A 14,607-nucleotide genomic window follows, 5' to 3' on the forward strand; every position below is an offset into this window, starting at 1 on the left:
CCCCCCCAACCACGCAAAAAGCTTGGACAACTCTGTTTTAGAGCATCTCGGTTATAGTTGCATGCTCGAGGTGATAGGCTTTCAAATCTTTCATATGATTGGATAAGAACATAGACCAAGAAGAAATTCATTGATCCATGTTGTTATTGAGAGAGCAGCAAAACTCGGGTTTGATTCTCGGAACTTTGACCGCAGCCGTTACTTTATTTTCTGGTGATCTACAGCATTCAAGCCGATTGCCAGGCCTAATCACTGGGGCTCTGCTCTTCTCTGTGGTTGGGGGAAAGATGAGCGAAGGCATCAACTTCTCAGATGACCTGGGCAGGTAGGAAGAATTAATAATCTGATTGATCGCAAGTTTTTCTGACTTGATTTTTGTTCAAAGTAATCGAAAATGTTCCTGGAACAATGTTGACATTTGCTTTCCTCATTCACAAGTGAATGAAGACAGGGCACCAGGATTGGCTCTTGTGGATTGACTACTGTGGGATCCAATACACTTGTTGGTTTATAGGTTAATAGGATGACCATCAATCTCCAGAGTCCTGATTGTGAATTGTCAGTTAGATCCTGTGTCATCGAACCATAGAATAAAGGCCTGTTCAGGTCGGGAAAAAGAACCCGACCTGAACCCGACCAAACCACAGCGGACCCGAGTCCAACCCAGCCCGAACCAACTTACCTTCCTGACACCGAACCTTCAGGAAGCTACGGCGTGTGCGTGATGATGTCATGGAGATGTCACTTGCTCACTGTGCAGACTCAGTTTCGTCCCGGACTCCCAGCTCAGGTAAGTTTATTTTTTATTTTTAATATTTAACTGCAGAGCACTTACTGTGTGTGTCCGGCCCAAGCCGGACCCAGAAGAGTGACCCAACCTGAACCCGACACATGTCGTCTGGTCCTGTCGGGTTCGGGTCGGGTAGCAGGCCTTTACCAAAAAATCGTTACAGCACAGAAGGAGGCCATTCAGCCCGTCGTGTCTGCGCTAGCGGTCTGCAAGAGCAACACATCTAGTTCCACTCCCCCAACGTTTCACCATATCCCTGCACATTTTCCCTCTTCATATAATTATCCAGTTCTCTTTTGAAGGCCTCAATTGAATCTGCCTCCACCACACACACAGGCAGTGCATCCCAGATCCTAACCACCCGCTGCGTAAAAAATATTTCTCTTCCTGTTGTCATTGCTTCTTAAATCGGGTGTCTTCTGGTACTGGCTCCTTCCGTCAATTGGACCAGTTTCTCCCTATCTACTCTGTCTAGACCCCTCATGATCTTGAACACCTCTATCAAATCTCCTCTTAATCTTCTCCAGGGAGAACAGCCCCAGCTTCTCCAACCTATCCATGTAATTGAAGTTCCTCATCCCTGAAACCATTCTCGTGAATCTTTTCTGCACCCTTCTAATGCCTTTACATCCTTCTTAAAGTGTGGTGCCCAGAACTGGTCACAATACTCCAGCTGAGGCCGAACCAGACCTTGGTGTACAGAGCACAATTTCAAGGTTTGCAGATGATACGAAACTTGGAAGCATTGTGAACTGTGAGGAGCGTAGTGTCGAACCTAAAGGACATAGACAAGTTGGTGGAATGGGCAGATGAAGTTCAATGCAGAGAAATGTGAAATGATTCATTTTGGTAGAAAGAACGTAGACAATATAGAATGAAGGGTACAATTCTAAAGGGGGTGCAGTAGCAGAGGGACCTGGGTGTATATGTGCATAAGTCATTGAAGGTGACAGGACAGGCTGAGAGAGCAGTTGATAAATCCTGAGCTTTATTAATAGAGTACAAGAGCAAGGAGGTTATGTTGAACTTGTATAAGACACTGCTTTGGCCTCAGCTGAAGTATTACATCCAGTTCTGGGCACCGTACTTTGGGAAAGACGTGCGGGCATTGGAGAGAGTACAGAAAAAATTCACGAGAATGGTTCCAGGGATGAGGAATTTCAGTTATGAAGATAGATTGGAGAAGTTAGGTCTGTTGTTCTTGGAGAAGAGAAGGCTGAGAGATGATTTGATGGAGGTACTCAAAATCATAAGGGGTCTGGACAGAGCAGATAGGGAGAAACTGTTCCCCACTGGTGAATAGATCGAGAACGAGGGGACACAGATTTAAAGTATTTGGTAAGAGAAGCAAAGGTGACATGAGGAAGATCTTTTTCACGCAGCAAGTGGTTAAGGTCTGGAATGCACTGCCTGAGAATGTGGTGGAGGCAGGTTCAATTGAAGCATTCAAAAGGGAATTAGACGGTTATATGAAAAGGAAGAATGTGCAGGGTTATGCGGAGAAGGCAGGGGAATGGAACTGAGGGAATTGCTCTATCGGAGAGCCAGTGTGGACACGATGGCCGAATGGCCGCCTCCTATACTGTAACGATTCTGTGATTTATACAGGTTTATCATAACTTCCTTGCTCTTGTACTCTGTGCCCCTGTTTATAAAACCCAAGATCCTGTATGCTTTATTAGCTGCTTTCTCAACCTGTCCTGCAACCTTCAGTGATCTGTGTACATATTCCCTTGGTCCCTCTGCTTTTGTACCTCTTTAGAATTGTACCCTTTATTTTATATTGTGTCTCCTAGTTCTTCCTACCAAAATGAATCACTTCACCCTTTTATGCATTAAATTTCATTTGCCTCTTGTCTGTCCATTCTACCCATTTATCTATGTCATCTTGAAATTTATCACTGTCCACCTCACAGTTCACAATATTTCCAAGTTTTGTAACCCGATGGACCACCCGGCATTGACCTAGGCACCGGAAACGACAACGGCAAACCCAGCCCTGTCAACCCTGCAAAGTCCTCCTTACTAACATCTGGGGGCTTGTGCCAAAGTTTGGAGAGTTGTCCCACAGACTAGTCAAGCAGCAGCCTGACATAGTCATAATCACGGAATCATACCTGACAATGTCCCAGACACTGCCTTCAGCATCCCTGGGTATGTCCTGTCCCACCGGCAGGACAGACCCAGCAGAGGTGACAGCACAGTGGTATACAGTAGGGAGGGAGTTGCCCTGGGAGTCCTTAACATTGACTCTGGACCCCATGAAGTCTCATGGCATCAGGTCAAACATGGGCAAGGAAATCTCCTGCAGATTACCACCTACCACCCTCCCTCAGCTAATGAGTCAGTACTCCTCCATGTTGAACAGCACTTGGAGGAAGCACTGAGGGTGGCAAGGGCACAGTATGTACTCTGGGTGGGGGACTTCAATGTCCATCACCAAATGTGGCTCGGTATCACCACTACAGACCGAGCTGGCTGAGTCCTAAAGGACATATGTGCTAGACTGGGTATGCGGCAGGTGGTGAGGGAACCAACAAGTGGGGAAAACATACTTGACCTCGTCCTCACCAATCCGCCTGCTGCAGATACATCTGTCCATGACAGTATTGGTAGGAGTGGCCACCGCACAGTCGTTGTGGAGACGAAGTCCCGCCTTAACATTGAGGATACCCTCCTTCGTGTTGTGTGGCACTACCACCGTGCTAAATGGGATAGATTTCGAACAGATCTAGCAATGCAAAACTGGGCATCCATGAGGCGCTGTGGGTCATCAGCAACAGCAGAATTGTACTCAACCACAATCTGTAACCTCATGGCCTGGCATATCCCCCACTCTACCATTACCATCAAGCCAGGAGACCAACCCTGGTTCAATGAAGAGTGCAGGGGAACATGCCAGGAGCAGCACCAGGCATATCTCAAAATGAGGTGTCAACCTGGTGAAGCTACAACACTGGACTATCTGCATGCCAAACTGCAAAAGCAGCATGCGATAGACAGAGCTAAGCGATCCCATAACCAACGGATCAGACCTAAGCTCTGTAGTCCTGCCACATCTAGCCGTGAATGGTGCTGGACAATTTAAACAACTAACTGGAGGAGGTGGCTCCACAAATATTCCCATCCTCAATGATAGGGGAGCCCAGCACATAAGTGCGAAAGATGAGGCTGAAGCATTTGCAACAATCTTCAGCCAGAAGTGCCGAGTTAATGATCCATCTCGGCCTCCTCCTGAAGCTCCCAGCATCACAGATGCCAGACTTCAGCCAATTCGATTCACTCCGCGTGATATCAAGAAACGGCTGAAGGCACTGGATACTGCAAAGGCTATGGGCCCTGACAATATTCCGGCAATAGTACTGAAGGCTTGTGCTCCAGAACTTGCCTTGCCCCTAGCCAAGCTGTTCCAGTACAGGTACAACACTGGCATCTACCCTGCAATGTGGAAAATTGCCCAGGTATGTCCTGTATACACAAAGCAGGACAAGTCCAACCCAGCCAATTACAACCCCATCAGCCTACTCTCAATCATCAGTAAAGTGATGGAAGGTGTCATCAACAGTGCCATCAAGTGGCACTTGCTTAGCAATAACCTGCTCAGTGACACTTAGTTTGGGTTCCACCAGGTCCACTCAGCTCCAGATATCATTACAGCCTTGGTTCAAACATGGACAAAGGACCTGTACTCCAGAGGTGAGGTGAGAGTGACTGCTCTTGACATCAAGGCAGCATTTGACAGAGTACGGCATCAACGAGCCCTAGCAAAATTGAAGTCAGTGGAAATCGGGAAAAACCCTCCACTGGCTGGAGTCATACCTAGCGCAAAGGAAGATGGTTGTGGTTGTTGGAGGTCAATCATCTGAGCTCCAGGACATCACTGCAGGGGTTCCTCAGGGTAGTGTCCTAGGCCCAACCATCTTCAGATACTTCATCAATAACCTTCCTTCAATCATAAGGTCAGAAGTGGGAATGTTTGCTGATGATTGCACAATGTTCAGCACCATTCGTGACTCCTCAGATACTGAAGCAGTCCGTGTAGAAATGCAGCAAGACTTGGACAATATCCAGGCTTGGGCTGATAATTGCAAGTAATTTTTGTGCCACACAAGTGCCAGGCAATGACCATCTCCAACAAGAGAGAATCTAGCCATCTCCCCATGACATTCAATGGCATTACCATCGCTGAATCCCCCACTATCAACATCCTAGGGGCTACCATTGACTAGAAACTGAACTAGAGTAGCCATATAAATACCATGGCTACAAGAGCAGGTCAGAGGCTAGGAATCCTGAGGCGAGTAACTCACCACCTGACTCCCCAAAGCCTATCCACCATCTACAAAGCACAAGTCAGGAGTGTGATGGAATACTCTCCACTTGCCTGGATGGGTGCAGCTCCAACAGGACAAAGCAGCCTGCTTGATTGGCACCCCATCTACAAACATTCACTCCCTTCACCACCGACGCACAGTGGCAGCAGTGTGTACCGTCTACAAGATGCACTGCAGCAACAAACCAAGGCTCCTTCGTCGGCTCCTTCGTCAGCACCTTCCAAACCTGCGACCTCTACCAACTAGAAGGACAAGGGCAACAAATGCATGGGAACACCACTACCTGCAAGTTCCCATCCAAGTCTCACACCATCCCGACTTGGAACTATATCGCCTTTCCTTCACTGTCGCTGGGTCAAAATCCTGGAACTCCCTTCCTAACAGCACTGTGGGTGTACCTACCTCCACATGGACTGCAGTAGTTCAAGAAGGCAGCTCACCACCACCTTCTCGAGGGCAATTAGGGATGGGCAATAAATGCTGGCCTGGCCAGCGACGCCCACATCCCATGAATGAATAAAAAATTTCCAAGTTTTGTGTCATCTGCAGATTTTGAAGCTGTATCCTGTACACTCAAGTCTAGGTTGTAAATGTATATCAAGAAAAGCAGGGGTCCTAACACCAACCCCTGGGGAACCCCAGCATATGCCTTCCTCCAGTCCAAAAAACAGTTGTTCACAACTACCCTCTTTTCTGTCACTCAACCAATTTCGTATCCATGCTCCTACTGCCCTTTTGTTCCATGGGCTCTAACTTTGCTGACAAGCCTGTTATGTGGCACTCTATCAAATATGTTTTGGAAGTCTGTGTACACCATATCAACCGCATTACCTTCATTAACCTCTCTGTTAACCTCATCAAAAAACACCAGCAAAGTTAATTAAACACAATTTTCCCTTAACAAATCCGTGCTGGCTTTCCTTAACTAATTTACATTTGTCCAAGTGACTATTAATTTTGACCCGAAATATTGTTTCTAAAAGCTTCGCACCACTGAGGTTAAACTGACAGGCATGTAGTTGCTGGGCTTATCCTTACACCCATTTTTGAACAAGGGTGTAACATTTGCAATTCTCCGGTCCTCTGCCACCACCCTGTATCTAAGGAGGATTGATAGATTATGGCCAGTGCATCTGCAATTTCCACCCGTACTTCCCTAAGTATTCTTACATGCACCTCATCCAGTCCTGGTGACTTATCAACTTTAAGTACAATTGTCCTATCCAACGCATCCTCTATCAATTTTTAGCCCATCCAGTGTCTCAACTACCACCTCCTTTAGAACATAGAAAAAATACAGCACAGAAGAAGGCCATTCAGCCCATCGTGTCCGCACCAGCTGAATAAGCTATCCACCCAAACTGATCCCAACTTCCAGCACCTGGTCCATAGCCCTGCAGGTTACAGCACTTTAGGTGCATGTCCAGGTGCCTCCATCACTGATCCTGGCACTGAATTCCAGAAACTCACCACCCTCTGGGTGAAAAGGTTTCTCCTCATGTCCCTTCTAATCCTTCTACCAATCACCTTAAATCTGTGTCCCCTGGTAACCGACCATCCTGCCAGGGGAAACGAGTCCTTTCTGTCTACTCTATCTAGGCCCCTCAAAATTTTGTACACCTCAGTCAAGTCATCCCTCAGCCTCCTCAATTCCAGGGAAAACAACCCCAGCCTATCCAATTTCTTTATAGCTGCAACCCTCAAGCCCTGGCAGCATTCTTGTAAATCTCCTCTGCACTCTCTCCAGAGCAATCATGTCCTTTCTGTAATGTGGTGACCAGAACTGCATGCAATACTCCAACTGTGGCCTAACCAGCGCTCTATACAGCTCCAGCATCACATCCCTGCTTTTGTACGTTTTCTATGTTTCTAAGTACTCTATACCTCGGCCAATAAAGGAAAGCAATCCATATGCTTTCTTCACCACTCTATCTACCTGTCCTGCCACCTTCAGGGACTGACTGGCCTATAATTACCTAGCTTATCCCTGGCAGCCTTTTTAAACAATGGTACAATGTTCACAGACCTCCAATCATCTGGTACCTCGCCTGTATGTAGTGAGGATTTGAAGATGATCCTCAGCACTTTCGCTATTTCCTCCCTGATTTCCTTTAACAGCCTGGGATGCAAAACATCCAGTCCTGACGATTTATCCACTTTCAGGGATGTCAGACTCTCTAGTACTTCCTCTCTCATTATGCTTATCGTATCTAATATTTCACACTCCTGCTCTTTAACTACAATGTCTGCATCAACCCTCTCCTTTGTGAAGACAGAGACTAAAAAAGCCGTTAAGAACCCTGCCCACATCTTCTGCATCCACGCATAAGTTCCCTTGTACATCTCTGATAGGCCCTACCCTTTCCTTGGTTATCCTTTTACTCTTAATGTACTGATAAAACATCTTCGGGTTTTACTTGATTTTGCCTGCCAATAATTTTTCATGTCCTCTCTTTGCTTTTCTAATTTCCTTTTTTTACTTTTCCCCTGCACTTTCCAAATTTCTCTAGGCTTTCTACAGTATTAAGATATTTGTGATCATAAGCTTTGTTTTTTTGCTTTAACTTACCATGTAAGCTTCTAGATAACCAGGGTGCTCTAGATTTAGCAGTACCACCCTTTATCTTTGTGGAGACATGCCTACACTGTGCCTGTAGTATCTTGCTGTTGAATGCCTCCCATTGGTTTGCCACTGATTTTCCTTGAAGTAGCTGTATCCAGTCCACCTTCGCCAGGTCACCTCTCAGTTTTATAAAATTTGCTTTCGCCCAATTTAGAACCTTTGCTCCAGTTTTATCATTGTCCTTTGCCATGATTAAGCTAAAATTACTTGTATTATGGTCACTATCTCCAAAATGGTCATCCACTGTTACTTCATCCACTTGTCCTGCTTCATTACTGAAAACGAAATCTAGAATTGCACCCCCTCTTGGGCTTGTTACGTGCTGGCTAAAAAAGTTCTTTTGAATGCAGTTCAAGAATTTTGTCCCCTCTGTGCCCTTCACACTGTATCCCAGTCGATATTAGGGTAGTTGAAATCCCCAACCATCACTGCCCTAAAGTTATTGCACTCAGAAATTTGCCTACATATTTGTTCCTCTATCTCTCTCACTATTTGGGGGTCTATATTACACTCCCAGTAATGTGGTTGCCCCCTTTTTATTTTTGAGCTCCACCCATATGGCCTCGTTTGATAATTCATTTAGCATATCATCCCTCCTCAAAGCTGTTATTGATTCCTTGACTAATAATGCCAAACCCCCTCCCCTTTTTTGTCTCCTTTATCACGCTTGAATACTCTAAATCCAGGGATGTTGAGCTGCCATTCTTGCCCCTCTTTAAGCCAAGTTTCCATTATAGCAACGATATTGTGTTGCCATGTATCTCTATCTGTGATCTCAACTCATCTGCTTTATTTACTATACTCCTTGCATTTAAATAACTGCCCTTTAACACTGCCAAATTCCTGTGTTGCACACTTTTTAACCTTTTCTTCTCTGTCTTTCAGTGTCAGTCGCTAATTTTCTGCGTCCTGTTCCATGCCCTGAAATTGTCTGATCTAAGACTGTGCTCAGGTTCCCATCCCTCTGCCAATCTAGTTTAAACCATCCCCAACAGCACTAGCAAACCTTCCTGCAAGGATATTTGTTCCAGTCCTGTTCAGGTGCAGACCATCCGGCTCATACAGGTCTCACCTACCCCAAAACTGGTCCGAATGCCCGAGAAATCTGAAGCCCTCCCTCCTGCACCATCTCTCCAGCTACGCATTCATCTGGTGTACTTTCCTATCACTAAACTGACTAGCACGTGGCCTTGGGAGTAATCTGGAGATTATTACCTTGTTGTCTTGCTTGCTGATCACTTTCCCAACTCCCTGAACTCAGTCTGCAGGACCCTATCTCTCTTTCTTGCTATATCGTTGGTACCAATGTGGACTTTGACCTCTGGCTGTGCGCCCTCCAGAATGCTCTGTAGTCACTCTGTGATATCCATGACCCTTTCTCCAGGGAGGCAACATACCATCCTGAAATCACATGTGCGACCACAAAAACGCCTACCTGTTCCTCTCACCATAGAATCTCTAATCATAGAATCCCCTACCACTATTGCTCTCTTGTCCTTTTTCCTCCCTCCCAGCACATCTGAGTCTCCCATGATGTTCCGGCCATGACTGCACTCTACGGAGGAACCCTCCTTCCCATCGGTACTCAACAGAATACCGGTTAGAAAGTGGGATGCCCTCCAGGGACTCCTGCACTACCTGTCCTGACCTCCTTGTCTGTCTGGCAGCTATCCAGTCCCCCTCTTGCTGTGCTCACTTAGGCACCGGGTTGACTACCTCCTGAAATGTGCTATCCACATAATCCTCCACCTCGCGGATACGCCACGGTGACTCCAGCCGCCGCTCGAGCTCCGAAACCCGAAGCTCAAGCCTTTGGAGCCTGAGACACTTCCCGCAGACATGTTTGTCAAGGTCACATGGTACGTCCACGACTTCCCACATATCACATGAGGCACATTCCACTTGGCCGAGCTGCCCTGCCATTACTTAGCCTTACAATGAAATATAGCTAGTGTAATAACCTACCAGCTATTTGCAATCAGCTTTTATCCCCTGTACCATTGAGGTTGAAAAGGCAGAAAAGAAAGAGACCAAAGAGCACCTACCGCCGACCCCCCGCAGCCTGCGAAATCCCCACACTCAACTCACAGCCTCAGTCTGTACAAACAGCACTATTCCAGCTAGTAACCACCAACAAATTACAGGTAGCTATCCTAGGCTTTATTTTTAAAATAACCTTTTTTTTTAAACTCTGGTCTATCTCAGCGATCCACAGGCAACAACAGCTGCCACCCACTGACCAATCAGCCCACAGAATTCCAGTGATGTCACTGTTAGTTTTTTTTCCCCCCCCATTTATCAAACCGAGCACGCGCTGACACAGTCAGAGAGCCTGCCGCTGCCCCGGATGTCTGGTAGGTGAGGGTCTTGAGCCCTGCTCTTTATTTATACAGCTCCGCTCGGTCCCGGTTCCTCGCAGGTTTGCCGCTGCCCCAGATGCCTGGTAAGTGATTATGACTTGGATGGATGCAAAGTATTCATTTAGCACCTAAGCCATGCATAAAGTCCCTTTTAGGTCCCTAATTGGCCCCACTCCTCTTTTTACCATGTTTTTACTTTTTATAAGCCCTGAAGACTTTTGGATTCCCTTTTATCTTAGTCGTGAGTCTCTTTTCATACTCTTTGCTTCTCTTTGTTTTTTCTCTTGCCCTCTGAACCTTCTATATTCAGCCTGGTTCTCAATTGTATTATCCACCTGACATCTGTCATATGCACCCTTTTTCTGCTTCATCTTACTCTCGACCTCTTTCATCATTCAGGGAGCTCTGGATCTGTTTGCCCTGCCTTTCCTCCTCATGGGATTGTAGCTTGACTGTACCCGAACTATTACCTCCATAAAGGCAGCCTATTGTTCAGTTACAGTTCCGCCTGCTACTCTTAGATTCCAATTTACTTGAGCCAGATCCATTCTTGCCCCATTGAAGTTGGCCTTCCACTCAATTAATTATCTTTACTCTGGATTGCTCCTTGTCCTTTTCCATAGCTAGCCTGAAACTTATGATGCTATGGTCAGTGTCCCCTAAGCTACCCTCCTGAAACTTGAATCACTTGACCCACCTCATTCTCCAGAACCAGATCCAACAATACCCCCTTCCTTGTTGGACTGGAAACATGCTGATGTCGAAATTATCCTGAACACACTGTAGAAACTCTTGCCCCTCCCTGCCCTTTACACTATGACTATCCCCATCTATATTATGATAATTAAAGTGCCCTTTATAACTATAATTCTTGTACCTCTTTGTAATATCCTTGCAAAACCTCGCATAACTAGGGAAGTAGAGAGGGTTTTAAACTAAATACTGAGGGCAAGGGATCACATTTGGGAAGATGTGGAAAATCAAAGAGTAGAGACAAGGCAAGAGAGAAAGATATTAATATGGGAAAAGATAAACAGACCGTGACAGGAAGGGACAGTGATTACATATCTAGGAGTAAATCCGCAGACAAGGCTAGAGGTTACAAAAATAATAAAAGGACAAAACTAAAAGCTCTGATAGCCATTACAGAGACATGGCTGCAGAATAGCATAGATTGGGACCTGAATATTGAAGGGTACTTGACATTTTGGAAGGACAGGAAGCTAGGAAAAGGTGGAGGGGAGGCTCTGTTAATTAATGATGGTATTAACACAATAGAGAGGGATGACCTAAGTTCAGGAAACCAGGACGTAGAAGCGGTTTGGGTCGAGATAAGAAATGATGAAGGCAAGAAGTCACTTGTGGGAGTGGTGTACAGGTCCCCTAACAATAACCACATGGTAGGAAATGGTATAAAGGAAAAAATAATGGGTGCTTGTCAGCAAAGTATAGCGATAATCATGGGGTATTTTAATCTACATACAGATTGGAAAAATCAGATGGGCAAAGGTAGCCTAGATGAGTTCATAGAATGTTTTCGGGATAGTTTCTTAGAACTGCATGTTCTGGAGCCAACCAGAGAGCAGGCTATACTAGATCTCATATTGTGCAATGAGATAGGATTTAATTCATGACCTCATAGTGAAGGCACCCCTAGGCAGTAGTGATCATAATATGATTGAATTTTACATTTAGTTTGAGGGAGAGAAGAGTGGGTCTATGACTAGTATTTTAAACTGAAAAAAGGGCGATTATGAGGGCATGAAAGCAGAGTTAACAAAAGTGCTCTAGCAAAGTACGTTAAGGGATGGGTCAATAGAGATGCAGTGGCAGACATTTCAGGGGATATTTCAGAATATACAGAATAGATACATTCCAACGAGAAAGAAAAATTCCAAGGGGAGGACCCGCCATCCATGGTTAACTAAAAAAAGGTAAAGGTAGTATCAAATTTAAAGAAAAAGCATATAATTGTGCAAAGATGGGTGGCAGGTCAGACGATTGGACAGAATTTTAAAAGCAGCAAAGAGCAACTAAAAGATTAATACGGGGGAAAAATTAGAGTATAAGAGAAAGCTGGCGAGAAACATAAAGACAGATAGTAAGAGTTTCTATAGGTATTTTAAAAGAAAAGTTAACTAAGTGAGCGTTGGTCCTATAGAAAGTGAGTCTGGAGAATTAATAAAGGAAAATAAGGAGATGGCAGATGAATTGAACAGGTATTTCGCATCGGTCTTCACTATGGAGGATACAAGTAACATCCAAGAAATAGTTGTAAATCAGGAAATGGAAGGAAGGGAGGAACTCAAGAAAATTACAATCACCAGGGCAGTGGTACTGAACAAATTGTTGGAGCTGCCAGCTGACAGCTCCCCGGAACTTGATGGACTTCGCCCTAGGATCTTAATAGAAATGGCTAGTGAGATAGTTGGTGCGTTGGTTTTGATTTTCCAAAATTCCCTAGATTTGGGCAAGGTTCCATTAGATTGGAAAATAGCCAATGTAACTCCTTTATTCAAAAAGGGAGGGAGACAGAAAACAAGAAATTACAGGCCAGTCAGCTTAACATATCAGGGAAAATATTAGAAGCTATTATTAAAAGACGTTACAGCAGGGCATTTAGAAAAATTGAAGGTAATCCGGCAGAGTCAACATGGTTTTGTGAAAGGGAAACCATGATTAACCAATTTGTTGGAGTTCTTTGAAGAAGTAACATTTGTTGTGGATAAAGGTGGATGTACTTAGATTTCCAGAAGGTGTTTGATATGGTGCCACATCAAAGGTTATTGCAGAAAATAAAAGCTCATGGTGTAGGGGGCAACATAATGGCATGGACAGAAGATTGGCTAACTGACAAGAAACAGTAGGCATAAATGGATCATTTTCTGGTTGGCAAGATGTAACGAGTGGTGTGCCACAGCGATTAGTGCTGGGGCCTCAACTTTTTACAATTTATATAAATGACTTGGATGAAGGGACTGAAGGTATGGTTGCTAAATTTGCAGATGACACAAAGGTAGATAGGAAAGTATGTTGTGAAGAGGACATAAGGAGGCTACAAAGGGAAACAGATAGGTTAAGTGAGTGGACAAAAATCTGGCAACTGGAGTATAATGTGGGAAAATGTGAAATTGTCCATTTTGGCAGGAAGAATAAAAAAGAAGCATATTATCTAAATGGTGAGAGATTGCAGAGCTCTGAGATGCAGAGGGATCTGGTTGTTCTAGTGCATGAATCGCGAAAGGTTAGTACACAAGTACAGCAAGTAATGAAGAAAGCTAATAGAAAGTTATCATGTATTGTGAGGAGAATTGAATACAAAAGTAGGGAGGTTATGCTTCAGTTATTCAGGGCATTGGTGAGATCACATCTGGAGTACTGTGTACAGTATTGGTCTTCTTATCTAAGGAAGGATGTAAATGCATTGGAAGCAATTCAGAGAAGGTTTCCAAGACTAATACCTGGAATGGGCAGGTTCTCTTATGAGAAAAGTTTGGACAGGCTAGGCTTGTATCAGCTGGAGTTTAGAAGAGTAAGAGGCGACTTCATTGAAACATATATGATCCTGAGGAGTCTTGACAGGGTGGATGTAGAAAGGATGTTTCCTCTTGTAGGAATATCTAGAACTAGGGGTCACTGTTTAAAAATAAGGGGTCGCCCATTTAAGACAGAGATGAGGAGAAATTTTTTCTCTGAGGATCCTGAATCTTGGGAGCTCTCTTCCTCAAAAGGCAGTGGAAGCAGAGTCTTTGAATATTTTTAAGGCCAAAGTAGATAGATTCTTGATAAGCAAGGGGGTGAAAGGTTATCTGAGGTAGGCGGGAATGTGTTGCAGTCAGATCAGCCATGACCATACTGAATGGTGGAGCAGGCTCAAGGGGCCGAGTGGCCTACTCCTGCTCCTAATTTGTACTCTTGTATGTAAATTTGTTCCTCTATATCTTCTCCACCAATACCCTAGCACTGTAATAGTGCGATGTTTCTTAGCTCGAACCAAATCGATTCTGTCCTTGGCCCCTTTTGGATATCCCCTCTCTCCAGCACTGAAATGTTCTCCTTAATCAATACAGCTACCCTTCCTCCTTTCTTTACTTCGCTGTCTTTCCTGAACACCTTGTATCTAGGAATATTTAGTGCACAGTCCTACCCTATTTTGAGCCAAGTCTTCGTCATCGCCACATCATATTTCCACGTGGCTATCCATGCTGCAGCTCAGCAACTTTATTTACCATGTTCCGTGTATTCAAATACATGCACAGGAAACCTAATTTAGACCTTACTACATTCCCTCTTACACTGACCCTGCCTAATGCCTTCTAGTTCCTACTGTAGTGCAATCTGTCTCCCCCAATTCTCTCTGCATCTTGGTTTTCCTCTTTAACATTACCTCCTGGTTCCCACATCCCTGCCAAGTTAGTTCAAACCCCTCCCAAAGCACTAGCAAATCGCCTGTTATGACATTGGTCCCAGCTCTGCTCAGGTGCAACCCATCCAGCCTGT

The 14,607-nt window shown here is 44.9% G+C and overlaps 1 protein-coding gene across 2 annotated transcripts in view; it reads left to right on the forward strand.

Moving 5' to 3' along the window:
* ddx11 (DEAD/H (Asp-Glu-Ala-Asp/His) box helicase 11) overlaps window positions 1-14,607 on the forward strand; it is a 169,979-nt gene that overhangs the window by 127,819 nt on the left and 27,553 nt on the right. For both annotated transcript variants that reach the window (XM_068051077.1, XM_068051078.1), the window contains exon 23: window positions 225-325. In XM_068051077.1, the coding sequence (XP_067907178.1) occupies window positions 225-325 (101 nt within the window). The remainder of the gene's footprint in view (window positions 1-224; window positions 326-14,607) is intronic.

This window comes from Heterodontus francisci, chromosome 18 (assembly GCF_036365525.1).
Source record: "Heterodontus francisci isolate sHetFra1 chromosome 18, sHetFra1.hap1, whole genome shotgun sequence".
NCBI lineage: Eukaryota > Metazoa > Chordata > Chondrichthyes > Heterodontiformes > Heterodontidae > Heterodontus > Heterodontus francisci.